This window comes from Danio aesculapii, chromosome 17 (genome assembly GCF_903798145.1).
Source record: "Danio aesculapii chromosome 17, fDanAes4.1, whole genome shotgun sequence".
NCBI lineage: Eukaryota > Metazoa > Chordata > Actinopteri > Cypriniformes > Danionidae > Danio > Danio aesculapii.
The window spans coordinates 4,003,569-4,023,734 of NC_079451.1; the positions used below are offsets into that span (position 1 = coordinate 4,003,569).

Here is a 20,166-nt window from a genome sequence, read left to right on the forward strand (position 1 = left end):
TTAGTCAAAATGATTTAGTTACTCAGTTTACAGCACGTTAATATCTGCAATTTTATAGACGGAAAGATCAGCTGTAAATGCTGCTCTCTGAGTGTAAACATGCAAACATCGCAATCAAACTATTAACGTCATGTAGGATTTTTGCCCCATTTTGTGACAGGATAGTCTCTACACACGGCTTTCTGACGTAACCTACCGAGTGCATTTAAGTTACAGAGAAATGCGATGGGTTTTTTTCTCTCATTCGCTGTGGGGTATTAAACATTCCATTAAAACAACACTCTTCCAGCAGTTCCTCGCAACCAATATCTTGTTTGTCACGGGGGGCATGCATGAAATGTTCCTGAATGAAAGTGAAAGTGCCAAACTGCAGGTAATGTCAACTAATGAATAATTTGACAAACATTTGATTACTGATGTCCATGTAAACAGTCACTGTTGTTCTCCCCTGCGTCTGTGTTTGTTTTGAAAATTAGCGTGTGCTCTAATCGAAAACTACCATCGCAAACCCTTCCCTCTTTCCCTCCCCCGACACTCCCACCTAAACAGTAAGACTCATGGGTGGGGGGGTTAATGGCCCTTTAAAGAAATCTGGAAACCTGTAATCATTCAATTCTATAGCATTTGTTTTTCCTACCATGGATGTCAATGGTTTCTAACCATCTTCAAAATATCTTCTTGTTTTCGACAGAACAAAGAAACGTAAGGTTTGAAACCACTTGAGGATGAGTAACATTCTATTAAGTGTAGGGGACAGTATTCAATATTGCAGGACATCATTTTGTGTGTGTGCGCCTGAGCAACAGCTGTGAATATAGCATGACGTATGCGACGTGTTTCCAGTGCATTAAAGACTTGGCATGCAAAGCAGATCCACTAGGTAAAAGAGAGCTGGAGGAAAGCTCTAAATGTAAATCCTACAGCACATCTGATGGCCGGCCACAGTTTAAAAGTCAATTCACAACCACAAACATTACATTCCATCCACGACACTGGGGCTAGCATCACTTGGCTCAAAGCTTTAATGTTGTTGTTTTTTGCAGATGGATTCTCTTGTCAATACAAAACACAGTCCTAAAGGTTTTTTTAACAAGCAGAACGTTTATTTGAAACTAAAACAGTTTGCACTCAACATTCATTTTTCCTTTGATCGTCTTTTCTGAGCACCTGCATTTCCATTGAAGTTTGATGAAGGACAAAAGAAAAATCACAGACATTTAATATTGTGATAATACATTGTAGTTTAATTATTCTTCTTTGTAAAGGTTCCTTTTCAAAGCAACTAAAACGCAGTATTGTTCTCACTGTCTTTTTTTTTTTCTCTCGATGTATGCATATTTCGCTATAGAGACAAGAAGCATTGGACTCCACAGAAGCGTTCATTTCAAACTTTGCAGCTGCAGTTTTGAAAAGAAAAGACGAATAAACAAGCCAGTGCTGTTTTCAAGCATTCTGCAATCAATCCAAAGGAGAAAGCCAGAATCCTTACACTCTTCCATAGGAAGGTCAACCTCTTTTCCCCACAGCATTTACAATATTGGCAAACCAAGCGTCATGAGAAAACAAAACAAAAAACACCTAGTTTAAAACAATGGGGTTGCATTAAAAACTAGAGAACAGAATAAAATTAAATTAAAATCCCACCTACCATTTAGATCCTCTAGTGTGAGCCGCCTAGAACGAACATACGTTTGAAGCTTGAGAGGTAAGAATCATTCGTTAAGGTGTCTACAACATCCTAAAACTGAGCACAACTGAACTGAAGGGGATTCCTGTGAGAGCTTTCAAAACCATTACAGAGATGACTATACAAAATGATCTTTACCTACTGAGTGATGATTATGTTTCCTCAGTGTCACTTTTCTCAAGCTCAGGTTCAGTCTCAGCGTTCACCTTTGGCCCAGTCTTTTCAGTGTCTGTGTCCACAGATGCGGAAACAGACATTTCTGGGGGGTTCTCTCTTTCCGGGGGCTCGTTCTCGAAGCAGGCGGGAGTGGAGGTCAGAGATGGAGAGGGGCTACGAGAGGGCTCTGTAGCAGTCTGGGATGCATGTTCCGACTGAGGTTTGGAATCGGTCTCCATTCCGTTGACGCATGAAGCAGCAACGTCCTCTTGACTACTTGCCATCTCTTCAGGTGGGCTGAGAGACTGCGGCTCTGGTTTGATCTCGGCTTGTGGTTCTGCGGCTGGTTCCGTCACTTGGGGTTGCGGATCAGGCTGGGGGACCGGTGGAGACTGTGAGTTCATTTGCACCGGTTCTTGTGCTGGAGGCCGAGGAAGCAAGGGGGTCGGTAAAGGAAGTAGCGGTTGAGGCTTGGCTTGAGGAAGCAGCAGTTGAGGTTGAGACTGTGTAGAAAGAGGAGTCCAACGATCCCGCTCTTTATCCTTCTCGTTCTCCCTTTCTCGTTCTCTCTCCCTCTCACGATTCCGATCTCTGCCACGTTCGCGCTCTCGATTCCGGTCCCTCTCCCTTTCGCGGTCTCTGTCGCGCTCCCGGCTATGACGATTGCCGTTTATTTCGCCCCTAAAGTCCACATCCCTGTCATCCCGGTCCTTCTGCCTTTCCCAAGGTCTGCGGCGGTCATCGTAGTCTTGGTGCATGTTGGCGTTAAAAGAAGATCCAGTTCCACGATTCCAGGCAGGTCCTGATGAACCTCCGCTGCGGCCCTCAAATCGATTCTGAAAGTTATTATTCGAACGCTCTTCCTGGAAACCCTTCGCTGAACCACCAGACATCCCCCCCCTCATGTCTCGCTCATCAAAGTCCCCCCTGGGTGGACCCCAACGACTTTCTGCTCTGAAACCGCCAGACATATTTTCTCTCCTACCCTCTCGACCCTCGGGTTGCAGGACTGCTCTCGGAGGTCTTTCTAGCAGAGGTGGTCTGGCGGGCGCAGGTTCTGTTCGCATCTCCAGCGGAGGAGTTTTCAGCAACCCTGTACTTTGCTTCTCTGGTGGTGGAAAGCGATAATCCTGATCTCCCTCTTGTTGCGTGACTACATCAGATCTGGGTGGCACCTCATTATTAGGCTTGATCAGACTGTCATTTACAGCAGGTGAGGGATTGGGTGCCCTCATAAAAGTACCCTCTGTACGATTGAACTGCTCCATTTGAGAAAACGGAGCCCGAAGACGGGCTTGGGCTTGAAGCGAAGCATCCAGGACATTGTTGGTCTGATGAGCAAGGCCTGGCTGCATGAGCAGGGGGAAGCGGCCGCCAGGCCCCTGGAGCAGGTTTGGACGAAGTTCCAATGGAAGCAGTCCTGTCATCCTTTGCCCAGCGAGAGGATGTGTCAGAGATGCAGAAGGGTGCATACCCAACAGACCCATTCCACTGCGCACTGCGTTCTGCATTCCTGACAAATGGGAAAAAACAAAACAAATTAATACAAGAGTGAACACAAAATTACACCTTAACAGTCACTCCAAAAGAAAAAGCATATATGATCATAAAAATGTATTGTTCATATAATCAATGACAATTGACGATGCCTAATAAGCAGATACAGTTGAAGTCAGAATTATTAGCCCCCCTCTGAATTTTTTTCCCTTTTTTAATATTTCCCAATTTATGTTTCAGTTTTTCTGATAATCTTTTTTTCTTCTGGAGAAAGTCTTATTTGTTTTATTTAGTCTAGAATAAAAGCAGCTTTTAATTAGAGTTACAGTAGCAGCATGTCTTGTCCAGCTCTCCATAATTTTGATTAAATTTATGATTTGAGAAAATCCTGTTTATTGCTCAACTCTGTGTGTGTGTTTTGTCTGCTTCAATACTTATTTTAATATAGCATTTTTGATTTTAATTTATCATAATATAACATGTTTTCAAATTGTTTTGCAATAAACAAATTTTGTAAATGTCATCAATGTCACTTTTAGTGAGCCAACCAATTACTGTGGAATCAGCGCACCAACTACACACGTGTCCATATGATACCGTGCTACTGATACATTGTAAATTAAGAGTAGGGCTGCAACTAACGATTATTTTAATAATTGATTAATCTGTCGATTATTTCTTCGATTAATCAATGAATGAAAACAAAAACTTTCATTTCCAACCCTTTATTAAAAAAGCTCAACCCTGAGCTGTTATAATAATAACAATAATAATAATAATAATAATAATAATAATAATAAACTAAGAAGTTTGGTCCTGTTTTAATCCAAATATCTAAAAAATCTTAAATCAAGATACATACTAGACACATGAAGTAGCACAAGAAATTGTCTTGTTTTCTGATAAAAAAAAATAAAAAAATCACCTAAAATAAATGAATATTTGCTTAAAACAAGCTAAATTATTTGCCAATGGGGTAAGAAAAATAATCTTAATGAGATATAATCTCAAACAGAAGTTAAGCATCACTTAATTTTCTTCGTTTTCGCCATTTTTCTCGTCTGTTCTTGATTTAAGATTTTTTACATATTTTTTTACATTTGGACTTTATTTTTTACATATTTGGAAATGAGACGAAATGACTAAGAAGGAAAAGCTTTTTTGCAGTGCAGCTATACATGATAACAGATGGAAAAATGAATGATCCAAAAAAGGCGAGTGAATAAAAACGTCTCTTTAGTCTTGCAATGTGTAAAGTAACTCTACCACCGCTGCTTTACTTCTGTTATTAAACCTTTCACTGGTGAGTTTAGAAGACTCTGGAACCAGAAGTCAGTTGTTTTAGGCGACCATTATTTTAGAACATTCACCCTTAATGTTCCTGTGGCGACGCGTCATGTTTGCCACGTGACACACCGCAGCCACAATAGCGCTGTTTGACAGATGCATCCCTTTTATTATGTTTTTTTCCCCCCGTTTTATTTCAACATATTCACACGCTTGCTCATCATGTCATCAGCTACCTGATATTCCAATTCACAAAAACGTGCAAGTGATCGTGATCTATAACGTGAGATGGGCATCGCCATGTTTACTTGCGGCCATGCATTTGCCTCATTCATAAAACTAGAACGCGCAGGATTCAGCACGTAAATTCATCAGTTACTCCCAAAATACATGCAAGTAAGTAGCTGGTGAACTTCGAGAAGAGTAGATTCAACTTTATAGCCACTTTGTGTATCTGATATGAATAAAACACATCGGCAAATTATATTTGAATGGATTGTTAGACTTCATTGTGCGTTTTACAAACTCTAAACGTATTGTTTTACTAGTACTTGTGTGTATTTACATGTCTAAAACAAACGCTGCATAATTGTGATAATATGACACGTCTTTCTCTGGCTCAGCACTAGCCAACGCGTCAAAGCTCAGTTTGAATTTTTCAGTTGCCGCTCTAATGGTAAACGAGCTAACGCTAACTCGTCATGCTTGTCAAGCTGGATAACGAGTAAAAACACCAGCACCAGGGATTTTACGGTCCTCATTTAAAAACAGAACAAAAGTAGGATTCTTTAGTGATTCACCCTGCTGTTGAACTCCCTTCCTCTTCATCCCTGTCTATGAGGCGCCAAACTCTAGTTCAGCATGGAGTGGAGTGAACACGTTCTCACACACTGAGGCAAAGTTTTTTTAATAATCAAACGTCTCTGTGTCGCACAACACAACGAATCGATAATGAAATTCGTTGCCAACTCTATTAGTAATCGATTTTTATTGCAGCCCTAAATTAGAGATCACATGTAAAGCTTGCCGATAATGTACAATATATGGTTCTATTTCGTTATCAATCACTTATTCTTTCTACAATCATACTATTTTTATCTATATAACACTCAAGTTGTACAAACTCCCTTTATCCTTTTACAAAACAATTAGTGCAAACAGTTTGCTAGCTGCATATGACTTGCATTCACATCGTCAGATGTAACAAAGCCATTTACCCTGAAGTGTTATTTCAGAAGATGCCTCCATAGCGTCTGCAGACTGAGGTGTTTTGTCTGTGCTGCTCTGCTGATGCTGTGCTCCGACAGGGTTAAAGACTTGCGCCCCAGGCATTGCTGATGGAATAAAGCTCCCAGGAATAGTACCGGTGGGAGGCATCATGGCACCAAACGGAGAATCCTTGCTGCTGTCTTGAGTGCTTGGCATTGCAGGCTGTACTAAAGCTATAAAGGTGATAAAGGGTTTAAAAAGTGGACTTCGGGGATAATAAAGCATGAATAATGTCTTTCAGAGGCTGTTCAACTTACAGTTCTGAGCTGAAGCAAGACTGGTGACTGCCCCCACTGCTGACGGCCCTACTCCTGGTGTGGCCATGAAACCTGCAAGAGAGAAATCCACAGATGCGTCAGACAATTGGACAGTTAAACGTCTTGCTTCTACATCTTCAGGCTTGACCCTTGTACCTGGGGGAGGCTGGGAGGCATTAAACCCTGCCCTTAGAAAAGGTGGAGGGGGACCGAAGCCTGGTGGGGGCATTGCCATGGTGACAGGGAAGGACGGAGGAACGAGGCCAACAGCAGGGACTGCCTGTGGCACTGGAATCTTAAAAAAAAAATAAGAAGAAAGAAAAACACTTTAAAACATCCATGCATATGTAGACGCCAAGTCATGATCAATTCACCATGAAAAAGGAAGCAAAGGACCCTCAAGGTGTCTTCACTTACATTACAAAAATGTAAAATGTCAACTTTAAATTGTGGGCACATTAACCAGATCTATCATTGAATGCATTTCCTAAACTACAAGATAGATGGATCTGTGAGTTTATTTCCATATCAGCTTCTCTGGCTATATCATGGCAAAAAACAGATCAAGTTTACAATAGTTTATTATATTTTATATATATTATATTATATTATATTATATTATATATATATATATATATATATATATATATATATATATATATATATATATATATATATATATATATATATATATATATATATATATATATATATATTTATTATTACAGTATATTTATTATATTTTATAAAAATATTTTAACAATAAAAAAGTCAACATTAATAAATAATAAACAAGTTAAAATACATCAATAATAATAACTATATAAAAACTAATAATAAATAATTATTAATAAAATAATAATAAAGATAAAAACTTTTGATAAAAATTGCACATTTCTGGAAGGATTCACATGTAAAAATGTTTCATTTAAAAGTCTCTCCAGATAAACAAACAAACAAAAAAAAAACGTAACAAAAATAAGGTATTTTACAAGTATATGTTTAACAATTTGGTTTTTGTTGCAGTATTGACATTTTGGGGGCTCTTCTCTGAGTATATGTTCATGTGCAAGTCTTGTGTAGGCATGTGCCGGTATCACATTTTCATGCTGCGATTAATTGATTGAGCTTTTATCACGGTATACGGTATTATCACGATATTGTAATTTTACTAGAGAAACAGGTAAAAAAACACAAAAAACTTCAGTTTCGTCAACTTAGTAACTTTAATAACTTTTTAATTAACTAAAAGTACTTCAAACATTTAAATACAAATAAATATAAATAAAACAATACACAATATAAAAGTAAACTTGAGCAATTATATCAAAGTGAATGTGCAAAGAGAAACCGTCTTCGATCAGCAATCCCTGTGCATTTTTTTGGAACCCAAAATATTTCCAAACCTCTGACTTTTTTTTTGAAGGGGGATAAATTGTCGGCAGCGTTCCTCCTTCCGCCATGCTGCTTCTTCGTGTGAGGATTATAGTGCGGTGGCAGCGGCGGCGCGCGCTGTGTGCACACAGTGCTTCTACATGCGGGGATTGTTTACATCAGAGTGAGCATCAGTTCTGCGCAGCATATACGCAGTGTTTCTTCAAGCGGTTGATGGAAAATAAGCTAAGGCGCGTTCTAAGAATATAAATTTGGATCTATTATTTTTCACGGTATTTTGAAGTGCCCGCGATAACAATATCGTGCTTATTCATTAACGTGATTTATCGCATTACCGAATACCGGCACAAGCCTAGTCTTGTGTGTCCAATACATCTTGTCTTTAGTTTAAAAAGGTTTGATTTTCTTCCTATTTCTGGCTGGATTTCAGAAAGTTCATTTCTTTGAGTACTGATCGCATTCTGCTTGCCATTCGTTAAAATTATTGCATTTATTAGTGGCTTTAAATCTGAAGGTGGGATTTTGCACTCCTTTATCTTTCCTGCTAAGGCTGTTTTTTTCTAGCTGCCTTCCGATTTGTCAGAATGAACGTGTGGTAACACTACAACAGAAAAACCTCCCAAAAGTAAACAGAGAGAAAAACTCAAAAGACGTCAACAGTGCTGGCTGACTGTATCCCTGGTCATCGCATAGATTTTGAAATAGATTTTGGTTTAAAAATGTTTAAATTACAAACATTTTACAGAGCCACATGTAATATACAATACACACACTTTGTATTTATACAATATAATCAGGGCTTGAAATTAACTTTTTTTTTTTTTAACCACCCGTCACTGTGGCTAGCAGTTTTTCCAACATCACTGCTAAAATACTTGATTTAGAAGTTATGTCCACATGACTCCTTATTCATTTCACTTTTTGTGTGTTGTGTATGACTTGAGAATGAGCAAATGGATTGTGGTTTCAGTGTTGTACGTGCAGTTAACATTAGGCTAATTGATAATCCATTCAAAAAGTGGCTGAAGCAAAAGCAACCGCTGCTGCTGCCTACAAAAAGACAATTAAAAAAAATCTCGAGCTCTTAAAAACAGCGGGACTGTAGGTGCACGAGCAGCTTTTTTGTCTAGTCAAGTTCAAGGAGAACTGATCGCACCAGTTGTGCTTCCAGGCATGGATGCTTCGCGCAAAGAAACGTGCAACACTGAAGCCCTCGTCAGTGACCGAGGATAGTCTCACCGTGCGCATGATCATCCTCTCCTGTATTCTTCGGTTTCTTTTGCTCAAGTGAACAGTCATTTTTGTCACCTTTCACATTAGCCGCATTTCCACTATCGGGCCAGTGCGAGCCAGGGCTTTAATCAGGCCAGGCCGGGCCAATAGCCCGGGAGGTTGAGAAATGAGGCCGAAATCATGTCGCGTTTCCACTGTCGGGCTAGTTGCTCGCAGCGCGTTACGCAAACACCGCCCCCAGAACGTCCCCCGAATCCAACGTCACACAACCCGCCCACTTCAGCGGGAACAAAAAACTCAAATTATAACCACAAACACAACCTGGCATCACTACGAGAGCTGGAAGATGGAGAACACCGAAGCGATTTCTTTTTTACTGTTTGTGGTGTTTGTGATGTGTTTGTGGTGTTTGTACTGTTTTCGATGTACTTGATAACGTCCTCATTTCTGCAAACGCCTTCTATTTGCCTCTGAACATTTTCCTCGGCCCAAATGTTCAGAAGAGCCCTGGTGTCCTCAACTGACTAGTACTGTCTGCTATCCATTTTTTCTTCTTCTTAGTGAGTTGATCAAGCGCGATAGCAAAACAAATGTAAGGGAAGAAAGCATCTTGTCTCCTCTTTACCTGACAGGAAAACTCCACCTTTGTACGTAACCCCGCCCCGAAGCCCCAGTTGGCCCTCCTTGGCCCAAGGTATTCGGCGGGCCGAAAAAGGCCGGACGCTGGCCCCAAGGAAGCCCCGCTTTGGCCCGATTACGCCCCGGAAGTGATAGTGGAAACGCGACTGGCCTTGGCTCACTCGCTTTAGGCGCGATAGTGGAAACGCGGCTACTGACCCCGCACCATTAGGCTGGGCTATCCTTATTGTTGAACTGTACCTTTTAAGAAAACTACAATTTAAAAATAATTTTCAACCAGCAAAAGTGGCTAGTGGGAGCGGCTGTCTAACCTGCCACAGCTGAAATCTACCCACATTTGGCGGGTGTTAATGTCAAGCCCTAAATATGACACACGTTTATACTGGAAAACTACAGTCAAATCCAAAACTATTCATACCCCAGGGGGCTTGACTGTATATATGTTTAATGTACGGCTTACGACAATTGTAGACTAGTGGAATGAACAAAAAATGTTTTGTGATTACAGGCCCAGATATTTAATTGACATACTAAAGCATTCCCAAAAGACAGCAATTCATTCAAATACCAATTAGAGATGTAAACATGTTTCATTCATCATGCCATGTTCAGCGATATCATCATACCTGCATGGGCATCATAGCGACAGGCTGTGTGAAGGCCTCACTGGCTGTGCTGCTGGCTGTACTTGCTTCAGCTTTAACAGCCTGACTCGGAGTCTCTTTGGCTGGCTCAGTATTCCTTTGTGATTCCCAATCTGCACACAAAAATATCCATTAAAGATGGGAAAAGGCACAGTTACATATCTAATTCCATTATTATCTGTGTGTTTGTCCTGGCATTTTGTTGGTTCTGGTTCTATAAAGTACTTCTCAAACCTTTAGCTATAAAACCAGTAAATTCTTCTTACCGTTGTTGACCGTCTCCTGATCAATCATGCCTCCCTCAGCAAAGTCATCCAGGTCATCCAGTTTCACCTTCTCCCATGGGATATAAGTGACCCCGAGGTCCACATCCCAGAACTGCTTGTACTCCTGTTTGACTCCTTTATTCAGGGCCCAAGCAATCTGTAAGAAACACAAACCATTTCAGCTTGCATTCCTGCAATGATTACAAAACAGAGCAAAGATTAAGCGTGGATTCTTCACACATACTTTGATGACCTTTGAACCAATTTTGTAAGAGCCAGTGCTCAGCTTCTGAAGAGCCCGATATGCGTCCTGACGATGGACCATACAGATGTAAGCACAGCCTCTGGGAGGAATCATCTGGGGAGGGAAGAAAGTATACGATTGTCACTAAATGTTCTCAAAAATTAGAGGAAGATCTAATAAAGAAATCCCAAATTTATATACACTCATTTGTTAGTTATTTGTGTTTTGTTTTTTAAATGTGATTGGCTGAAAGCTGTACAATACTCTAATGATAACAGCACTCTTCACCAGCACATCTTTATGCCGGCAGTGTTCCTCACAGGAAGTGTCATGGCCAAATACTGCCACTGCTGTGCCACAATGTATTTCTTTTGAAGACTTTAATTGCTCGTTTCCACTGAGAGGTACAGTACGGTACGGGTCATTATGGGTCACCTTTATCAAGCTTGCGTTTCCACTAACAAGGGTACCCTTTTGGTGGGTGTGGTGTAGGACAAAGTTTCAGAAGACGTCATTTTTACTCGAGGAAGTGTCACAGTAAAGCTGTACGACTCGTTCATATATAATATCAGAAGCACTTCTCACAAAACAGATGCTTTATACACAAATACTTGTGTATAAATGTTCATTACTAACTCTCTATGAACATGAGTTGATTATAACTGCTGAACAATGAGTGCGAAACAGCCTACTGTAACGTCTGCAATTATATAAATAAATAAATGCAACATATATGAACACTTACAGACCCTTACAGTAGGGTTGGGCAATGTCGACCAATTTGGCAACGTACAATGTCTAATGTGAAACTTCGTGATGGACGATGGTATCGTTGTCATAGGTGGCGGTGAATTAATTATTCACGAATAGTTAATTAATTCATTACGAATTAATTATTTGTAGCCTATTGTTTCAACTACTGAATCCGCATGGTCTTTGTTTTACCCATAACCAAATCATAAATAAATAAAGATAAGTTACACACATAACTACCACCGGTCAATCACTCGTTCCGCTGGACTCTGGCATGCAGAACGATCGGTGTCGTTATAATGGCGTCGACAAACTTGGTTGGTAAAAAAGGTGCACAACCGACAGGAACCAACCAACAGTATCTGAGGTTTTGGCTAAAATGACTAAGTACGAGTGTGAAAGCAAAAGACTGAAGCAGCGTACTGACCCGCTGACTGCCTGGACCCGCTCTTTCAAGCGCATGACAGTGTGTGTGTCTGTGTTTATGGTCATGTGATGTGCGTTTTCAGCGGTAGTGTGGAAGGAGGGCTGTTCAGAAATGCTAGGTGAAACACCAGAGTGTATGTGGATCGTTTCCGTTCTAAAATGTGTAATATGTAGACATATTAGTGTAAACAGGGCCTCAGTGTGTATTTTTCGCGAGCGGATTTGCAACGGGGTGGAGGATCGCAATGCCGGCTCAGCATTGTGGTGCCTGTTGGCCATCGGCGATGGACGATGGCATCGTCTATCGGCCCAACCCTATCTTACGGTCTCCGATATGTTACCAATTACAGAAAAACTACACACAGCATACATTTAGTCCTTATTTGGGTACAAAAACAACACGAAATATAGCCCAGTCAGTGCAAACCTCTCATCTGTATCCTAAATCTTCACCAGCACACGAGACCTCTTGTTAGAGAGTAATTCTATTGTTCCAAGTTCATAATAGTCCAAAAGGCGATGATAATAGTTATACATGGCAGTTTGTTCATGGTTTAAGTTGCTGAAAGAATCATTCACTCCTTTGTTTTGTGAACATGCTAGTGACGCATCTCTATAAACCAAGTGTTCAGCTGCGCGTCTTGCTCTGCCCTTTGGTACCCTTTTGTTGTGCTAGGAACCCTTTCGAAAGGGTACCCAAAAAGTGGTACGATACGATTCGCTTTTTGGTACTTTTGATAGTGGAATAGTCCATAAAAGTGTACCGAACCGTACCATACCACTTAGTGGAAATGGGCCATTAGCATAAAGAGGGTACATGATTAGGTAGGTCTTGAGAGTTCCTACTGGTAAAAGAGAAGATGGTGTGAAAGGGGGGGATTTTTCCAAAACGAAGATAAGACAAGTAGGGTAAAATCTGTCTATTTATTGTACACTTGGATCAATTTGATTGGTTTATCGCTGATTATTGATGAGAGACCAGCTGCAATTAATCATATCACATGCTCCTCTTGAAATTAGTTTATAAAACTTCACTTAGCATTTGTTTAGGCTTTTAGTAGGTTAATGTTGGCGAATTCCAGGGAACAGCAGAGTAATGCAGAGAGAACTCTTTGATCACTTATGGGGACTTTTGTTATCACTAAGACATTATCACACGACTTGATGCAATGAAAAAGGTCAAATGTTAGTTCAAAAGTGACATATTTAAATTGGCAAAAGAAGGCTTTTGCTTTGCTGTTAGCACTGTTAACTTCAGATGTGAATCTGCAATGGAAGTAGCTCCTCACTCTTATTCCTCACTCTTACTCTTATTTACACACTTGTACTGACGAATTGTTGTATAAATCTAACATCATATGAGTAGCAATAACCACAATCATTTATAATGCCTACAAGTTGTAACTACAAGTTGTATAATTTATCATTTATACTTTAAACTCAACTCACATTGATAGATTCAATCTGGCCAAACTCTTCGAAGAGGTTTGTGAGATCCTGTTGCGTGGCTTTCTTGTCCACTTGACCAACCCATAAAGTAGTGCTGCAAACTGAAAGAGCAACCAGCATGTTACAGATGTGATTTCATGGAAGACCTTGGCAAGCACTCAGTTACTCCTAAAGTGCTCTAGCAGGTGTTCACATTTATGGATTACTGCCTATATCAAACAATATAAAAGTTTAAATTATTTTTACCAGTAAAAAAAGGTTTAAACTTTGGTTAATATGTCTAATGCTAAAACATAACTGCAGTGACATCACTGAAACACAATGTTACCCTTACAAATTAGGAAAGACAGAAGGTAGATCTATGTATTCCTACCACTGAGAACTCTCGAGCGGATTGGAGGAAGCCCTTTTTTCTGACGATCTTTCTCTCTCTCCCGTGCTCTTCGTTCACTGGAATAAGAACGGGAAGACTTCCTCTTTCGGTCCCTTGACCGAGACCTTGATCGCTTTCTGTGTTTCCGCTTCCGAGACCCAGAGCGAGATCTCGACCTCCTCCTCTTAGGTGACCTGGAGATACAGAGAATTGTTTGCCGTCTTATCTTGTGGCGAAAAAAATGGAAAGAGCCTTTTACAGATATTGGCACACCAACCTGGAGCGAGATCTTGAGCGCGTCCTTGAACGGGTGCTGCTGGTTTTCTTCTCATCTGTCTCAAAGAGCTCCTCATTAACCATATCCTGTCCCTCATCGATATCCATGTCCTGCAAAAAACACACATGGAAAGAGCATTTCAACAATCCATTTATCAATCCATATGTGAGACGACACCTTCAGACTACTGCCAATGCATAACACAGGCTTTCCCTCCTAAGTAATGTTTGATTTCTGATCTTGCCTGTTGTTGGTTGTCCATGGAATCATCCATTTTTGATTCTTGATTTTGGTGCTGTGGCGGGGCGCTGCTCTGGCCAGAAGGGGCAGAATTTTCAGTGCCATAAATGGAGTCCTGGCTCTCCATGCCCATGGACTGTCCAAAATAAACGGTGGATTATAGAAATTCAACACCACCATTATCCCGTAAGAGATCAAATGCACAAAAAATTGTAATTGAATGATACCAAACAGAAAAAAGTAGTGTTATTGAGTTCATATAGAACAACAATAGAATAATTAAACACAATTAACTACTTAATTGAATAATAAACCAAATTTCATAAACAGTTTTACCAGTGTCCAGGGACTGCAGACTTTATAGTAGTCTTATGGATATTATCTTTTGGTATTATCGATAGGCATTGTCCCTGTCAAACAAACTTTAAAAATAAAATAAAATAGCAAAAATAGCCCTTTTAAACATTTGACTGTCACTCAAAAAAAAAAAAAAACTTTTCTAACTGCTTCAGTAAACTTGGAATATATGGTGCTTTAAAACGTTCTTATTGCCTCTTATCAAGACAAAGAGTATCAGAGTGGATTAAATACTTAACATCCGATCTGTGCGTCCCTATGGATTAATAAATATGATAAACATGGTCATGTAAATCTAGATTTCGGTTTGTTAGTACCTTCTGTTGATGCTGCTGGTGCTCCATTAGCTGTTTCTGAAACTGTTCGAGATTTTGCTGCTGAAGATGCTCAGCCAGCTGATGAAATATTGAGCTGTTGATGGACTCTGACAGCACAGGTCTGAGAGAGATAGTAAGAACATCACTTAAAAAAAAAATCTAAACAAGGCAACAACTTTTTTTGAAAGTAGCAAATGAAGAGCATACATCTGAGAGGATGAGGAATCTTTCTTTGAATCCTCGCTGTGTTCAGACTCATTCCCGAAATCAAACTGACCCAGCAGCTTCTGCAACACAAGAGAATGCCCAATTGGATCAGAGGAAGGAGTGCAACTTCATAACAAACAGTGATATGCAAGGATTAAAAGTACAGTACATAGGATTGACACCTAGTGACTGAACTAGGTATTGCAGTCCAAATTCGAAACACTCTTTTCCTAGCCCCTCATCCTTTCCCAAAAAGGTTGAAGACATCCCCACAGAGGCGAGCGTGCCTCACAATCCAGCCTATACCATGTCAATGTAACTATACGCAACAACGTGATGTTTTATTTTAAAATTGACAACCACATAAACTACTATGACAATGATCCCCTCAGGTACTGATTATGTGCTTTTAGCCGCACACATTGAGGCAGCCTTTGAGACTGAAATGAAATATAATGCGTTTTTCAAGGCATCCCAGAGTGCTGAAATATAGTTGGGTAAACTGGTAGTGGGCTGGTTATAGAGACTTAAACAAGGACAAACATTCCGATACAGAACGCTTCTTTTTAAAAAGAGAGTAACTGAATTTAGCATTGTTTTTCAGGTAAACAAGTATCTTTACTTATCATGTTTGTTAAATATCCTCAAACATTATGGTATTTTTAAGCTTTAGAAGACCCAAAAACGAAACATACAGCAGGTTTAAATATTATTTTATCCAGTAAAATCCTAAAATGCCTCACCTTGTTGAAGGAGGAAACTCTCTGTTCCAGTGGGTTGAGCTTGTTGGCTGTTGCAGCTGCAGTGAGTTGTGCAGTCAAAGCCTGAAGCTGCACCACCAAACCAGCATCCAGCGCCTGCAGCAGAGAGGGCTGAGGCTTCTGCTGCTGCATCTGCAAGCTCTGAACCAGCTGCTGCAACTACAGATTCAGACATACAGTCAGAAACACAAGCAGCTGTCCACAGAATACGGTCAGAAACAGAAACAGCTGTCTACAGAATACAGAGCTTGAAGTGGAGGAGAATCTAACCTGCTGGCCCTGAGGACTCTGCAAGATCTGGGCAACTGCAGCCACAGTGTCTGTGTTGGAGATCTGAGATGCCCAATCTGGAAGACTCTGCACTATATTGGCAGGGGTGGCTGGAGTTGCAGGAGTTCCTTTAGGGAGTAGTAAAAATATTTTGTTATGTGAAGAGATTTTGGAGTAGTGTTTTTGGTATGCAATAGAACTGTTGTGAACATTGGTGCAGCAAAAGAAATGACAGCAAATGGATAAGAAATACTTCTAAACAAGCTTTCATACTTTCATTTTGCCTTAAAGAGAGTTCACCTGATGAAAAATGTCATCATTTACTCACCCCCAAGGGGTTCTGGACCTGTATGAGTTTCTTTCTTCTGTTAAACATAAAAGATGATATTTTGAACACCTGAAACCATTGACTTCCATAATATTTGTTATTTTCTACTATGGAAGTTGAGGGTTACAGGTTTTCAGCTTGCTTTAAAATATCTTCTCTAGTGTCGAGAATGAAGAAACTCAGAGGTTTGAAAATGCTTGAGGGCGAGTAAATGGTGAGTATTCTTTAATTTTTCTGTGAACTATCGCTTTAAGTTGTCAGAATAAACTAGAAAATGCAAGTAGCAAGGTGACCGTGAACTTGACTGAGTGGTTTACATATTGGCTATACTAAAAAGTGATTAATTTAATTTTTTTGGGGGTGGGGGGTGGTGTCTGTTAGGGGTGTGTAGCAAACTGAAGACCTAGGGAGGGGCGGTGAAATTCCAGTAGTTATGTGGGAGACGGAACAAAACGGGAGATGGGTCTGAAATATGGGAGACTACCAGGAAAAACAGGAGTGTTGGCAGGTATGCCTTACTAGTACAGGGTTGGACCTCTTTTTGCCTTCAGAACTGCCTTAATCCTTCATGGCATGAATTCAACAAGGTACTGGAAATATTCCTCAGAGATTTTGCTCCATATTGACATGATAGCATCACACAGTTGCTGCAGATTTGTCGGCTGCACATCCATGTGCACCACACATTTCACCACATCCCAAAGGTGCTCTATTGGACAGAGGATCTGGTGACTGTGGAGGCCACTTGAGTACAATGAACTCATTGTCATGTTCAAGAAACCAGTCTGAGATGATTCGCGCTTTGGTGTGTTACCCTGCTGAGAGTAGCCATCAGAAGATGGGTACACTGTGGTCATAAAGGGATGGACATGTTCAGCAACAATACTCCGGTAGGCTGTGGTGTTGACACGATGCTCAATTGGTACTAATGGGCCCAAAGGCATTTGACCAGCACTCAGACCAGCCCGTCTGGCACCAACAACCAAGTCACTTAAAATCACCTTTCTTCCCCATTCTGATGCTCTGTTTGAACTGCAGCAAATCATCTTGACCATGTCTACATGCCTAAATATTTATGATTATGTTCATGTATGTAGCGCTGTGGCCATGTGAGACACCACATAGTTTCACTATATGTCCACACATAACAATAAAGCTTCACTTGAACTTGAGACACAGGTCACATATTTTTGCTGGCAGTCGACCACTGCCTATTATGTGGCATGCACCTATATTGTCCAACTTACCAGGAGTAGTGCTGTTGACAGGTAGGGCACTACTGGCAGAGATGGGCGTAACGCTGGGCGGTGGAAGACCTGCTGCCATATCCAGTAGAGGCTGAATGATGTCGCTCTTAAAGACGTTGTTTTTCTGCCATAAGTTGAGCACTCTGACAATCTTGCTCTGCAACGCAAACATTAAAATGGGAAAATAAGCCAACGGAAGAATGTAGGCTATACTAAACCCTTAGCACTTGATGACAGGAAAAGAAAAGCACCTTGTCGTCTGTCGGGCAGCGGTAGAGATTTTGGAACGTGCCAATGATGTTCTTACTGAAGCGTGGAGCAAAAACATCTTTCTCTTGACCAAACTGGTGACGGGACTGCCGTACAATGGAGTCGATGACATACAGACCAGGGACTTTGTACTCGGGTTTGCACTATACACCAAAAAAGCAAGTAAGAGAGAGTGATGAACAATTAAGAAGGGTCCAGGTTAAGCCAAATATACCATGGAAACTGAGTGATTTTTCCATGCAGCATTAAAAAAATGAAAGTAACCACACTGAGCACTAAGTTTCACGCAAGGCTGACATTCAGGCCAAATTTATTAGAATCTCATTTAATGTTTAAAATCTTTAATGGTCTTTTATCAAACGTCAACAATTGAAAATTAAAAAGCTGAAATGTGCATGAGATGTGAGAACTAAATATTTTATTAATATTATTGACTGATCACAGCATTGGGTGCACAGCAACTTTGATCAAGGCATGCAAAATATTTTAATAAGATTTATGTATGGTGTACTTGGGTTCTTAAAAGACCATTTAAAAAACAAACATTATTATAATGTAACCTTATGAAGTTGACACTGACCTTTTGAATGAATTTCTCCACACTTTGGACAACATGTTTGTAGAACTGAAAGAGATCAAACAAAAACAAAGATAAATTCATCTTTACTACAAAAGCATTAACTAACATTTCCTGCTTTCTGGATATTGATATCATAAGAATAGTTCAAGGGCCAGTCGTGATGTGACAGACCATGAATTTAGAAACAGAAACACGGGGGCTAAAGAGGTTCAATCTTCAGTACCGGCAATAGAGGAGGGTGGAGTGTGATTGAACATTGCTCTCTTTTACCTTTTGTAAAATTGTGGTGCTCTTGAGCATGGTACTGACTGCCCAATGGCACCCTGTTCTCCTTGTGTTTGTGCAATTGGAAATGTTTAACACTATGGTAAACTGTAATAATTATACAAATACGATTCTCCATTTTTTCTGACCTTAGATGGTTTACAGTTTTTGCAATTACACATTTTTAATTCATTCAATTTGGATGATCTCTCTACTGAACTTGCAGACTACTACGTAAACACAGCACGCCTATGAAATAAAAAGCATGCTATTCTTGCATTAACAAATTTAAAACATGTTGACCTTTTGTTTATTTTGTGTTTCCAGAGATCTGTGATGTTTTCATGTTTGGGCTATTTTCATAGCTTATGTAGGTGATGAGAGAGTTTTATAAAGTTAAAAAACAGGAAAGTTTAATTTCATTAAAGCTATAATAAACAACCATGCTTACTATATATGGCCTTCATATTTTTGTGGTAACTTCATTCTATATGTGGATTATTGTCAGAGATTTCATGAAGGCAAACCCACTTCTCCAAAGTTTAAATGATCCTTTTTAGATTATTTCCAAAAAAAGGCATATAAAAAAGCTAAGCTGCTTTGTATTCACCGCGTACGAGCGGGCGCAGGCATTTGAATCATTTTGGCTCGAAACTTCCGGTCTCATTCACTTCCATTCATTTTTAGACGTTAAAAACAGCTCGTTTTGCTGCTTGGTGTTGAAAACTGATATTTTCTTATTATATTATTCTACTTTGTCTGTATTGTCATGCAAACACTTGTTTGTAGAGTAAGCAGTTTGACCGTTTTTTGCCGTTTATTATTCCTAGTCATTTCTTCCATAGGCAACTGAATCGGAAGTTCTAAAACAATCGCAAAAACGAGCGCACTTCCGCATTGAAGAATAAGGTCAATACAGCAGAAACCAATGTTATTTCTGCTGTTCTAGAAGCACTGCAAGAAGAAAATTAAGTTTTATTTTGATTCAGTCTGTGTTTTGTTCCATTTTATACCAATATTCATTAAAGTATATGTGTACATTTGGGGTCTAAATAACACTTAACCCTTTCAAGCGTCTGAACTAAAAGCATTTTGGTTTTCTATTTCAAAACGACACCTCCTGTGTTGTCGTTCACTCGACTTATTGTATACACAAATGACAATACTATCTAAACCAGTAACTTCAGATTTTCGGCACTGTACTTTTGTGCCAATCACCCTTGTGAAAGAGTAAAAAAAAAAGGCATGGTATGGTTCACTATTTTGTACTTCAGGCAGTGGAAACTAAAACAAATGCATTCCATACTGTACCAAACCACATACTCTAGACTAGAAGGTCTTGTGGGGTCCTAAAATCTCAACCTGAAACCCCTCCTACCTTAGACTAATGTGCATAAATCAATTGATTAAAAACAACAAACCAACCAGCATTTATTTCAGACTGGACCTGAATGTAAATTCCATTGACATGTG

The 20,166-nt window shown here is 39.9% G+C and overlaps 1 protein-coding gene across 1 annotated transcript in view; it reads right to left on the reverse strand.

Moving 5' to 3' along the window:
- Positions 1-1,081: 1,081 nt before the first annotated feature.
- scaf8 (SR-related CTD-associated factor 8) overlaps positions 1,082-20,166 on the reverse strand; it is a 57,627-nt gene continuing 38,542 nt past the window's right edge. Inside the window, exons 3-20 of the mRNA XM_056477616.1 lie at positions 18,430-18,474; positions 17,831-17,992; positions 17,580-17,736; positions 16,005-16,132; positions 15,717-15,893; positions 14,974-15,053; positions 14,767-14,887; positions 14,097-14,228; positions 13,853-13,962; positions 13,576-13,769; positions 13,203-13,303; positions 10,575-10,688; positions 10,331-10,487; positions 10,047-10,177; positions 6,310-6,448; positions 6,154-6,225; positions 5,845-6,069; positions 1,082-3,356 (exon numbers count right to left, since the gene is read on the reverse strand). Of these exons, the coding sequence (XP_056333591.1) occupies positions 1,840-3,356; positions 5,845-6,069; positions 6,154-6,225; positions 6,310-6,448; positions 10,047-10,177; positions 10,331-10,487; positions 10,575-10,688; positions 13,203-13,303; positions 13,576-13,769; positions 13,853-13,962; positions 14,097-14,228; positions 14,767-14,887; positions 14,974-15,053; positions 15,717-15,893; positions 16,005-16,132; positions 17,580-17,736; positions 17,831-17,992; positions 18,430-18,474 (3,762 nt within the window). The 3' untranslated portion in view covers positions 1,082-1,839. The remainder of the gene's footprint in view (positions 3,357-5,844; positions 6,070-6,153; positions 6,226-6,309; positions 6,449-10,046; positions 10,178-10,330; positions 10,488-10,574; positions 10,689-13,202; positions 13,304-13,575; positions 13,770-13,852; positions 13,963-14,096; positions 14,229-14,766; positions 14,888-14,973; positions 15,054-15,716; positions 15,894-16,004; positions 16,133-17,579; positions 17,737-17,830; positions 17,993-18,429; positions 18,475-20,166) is intronic.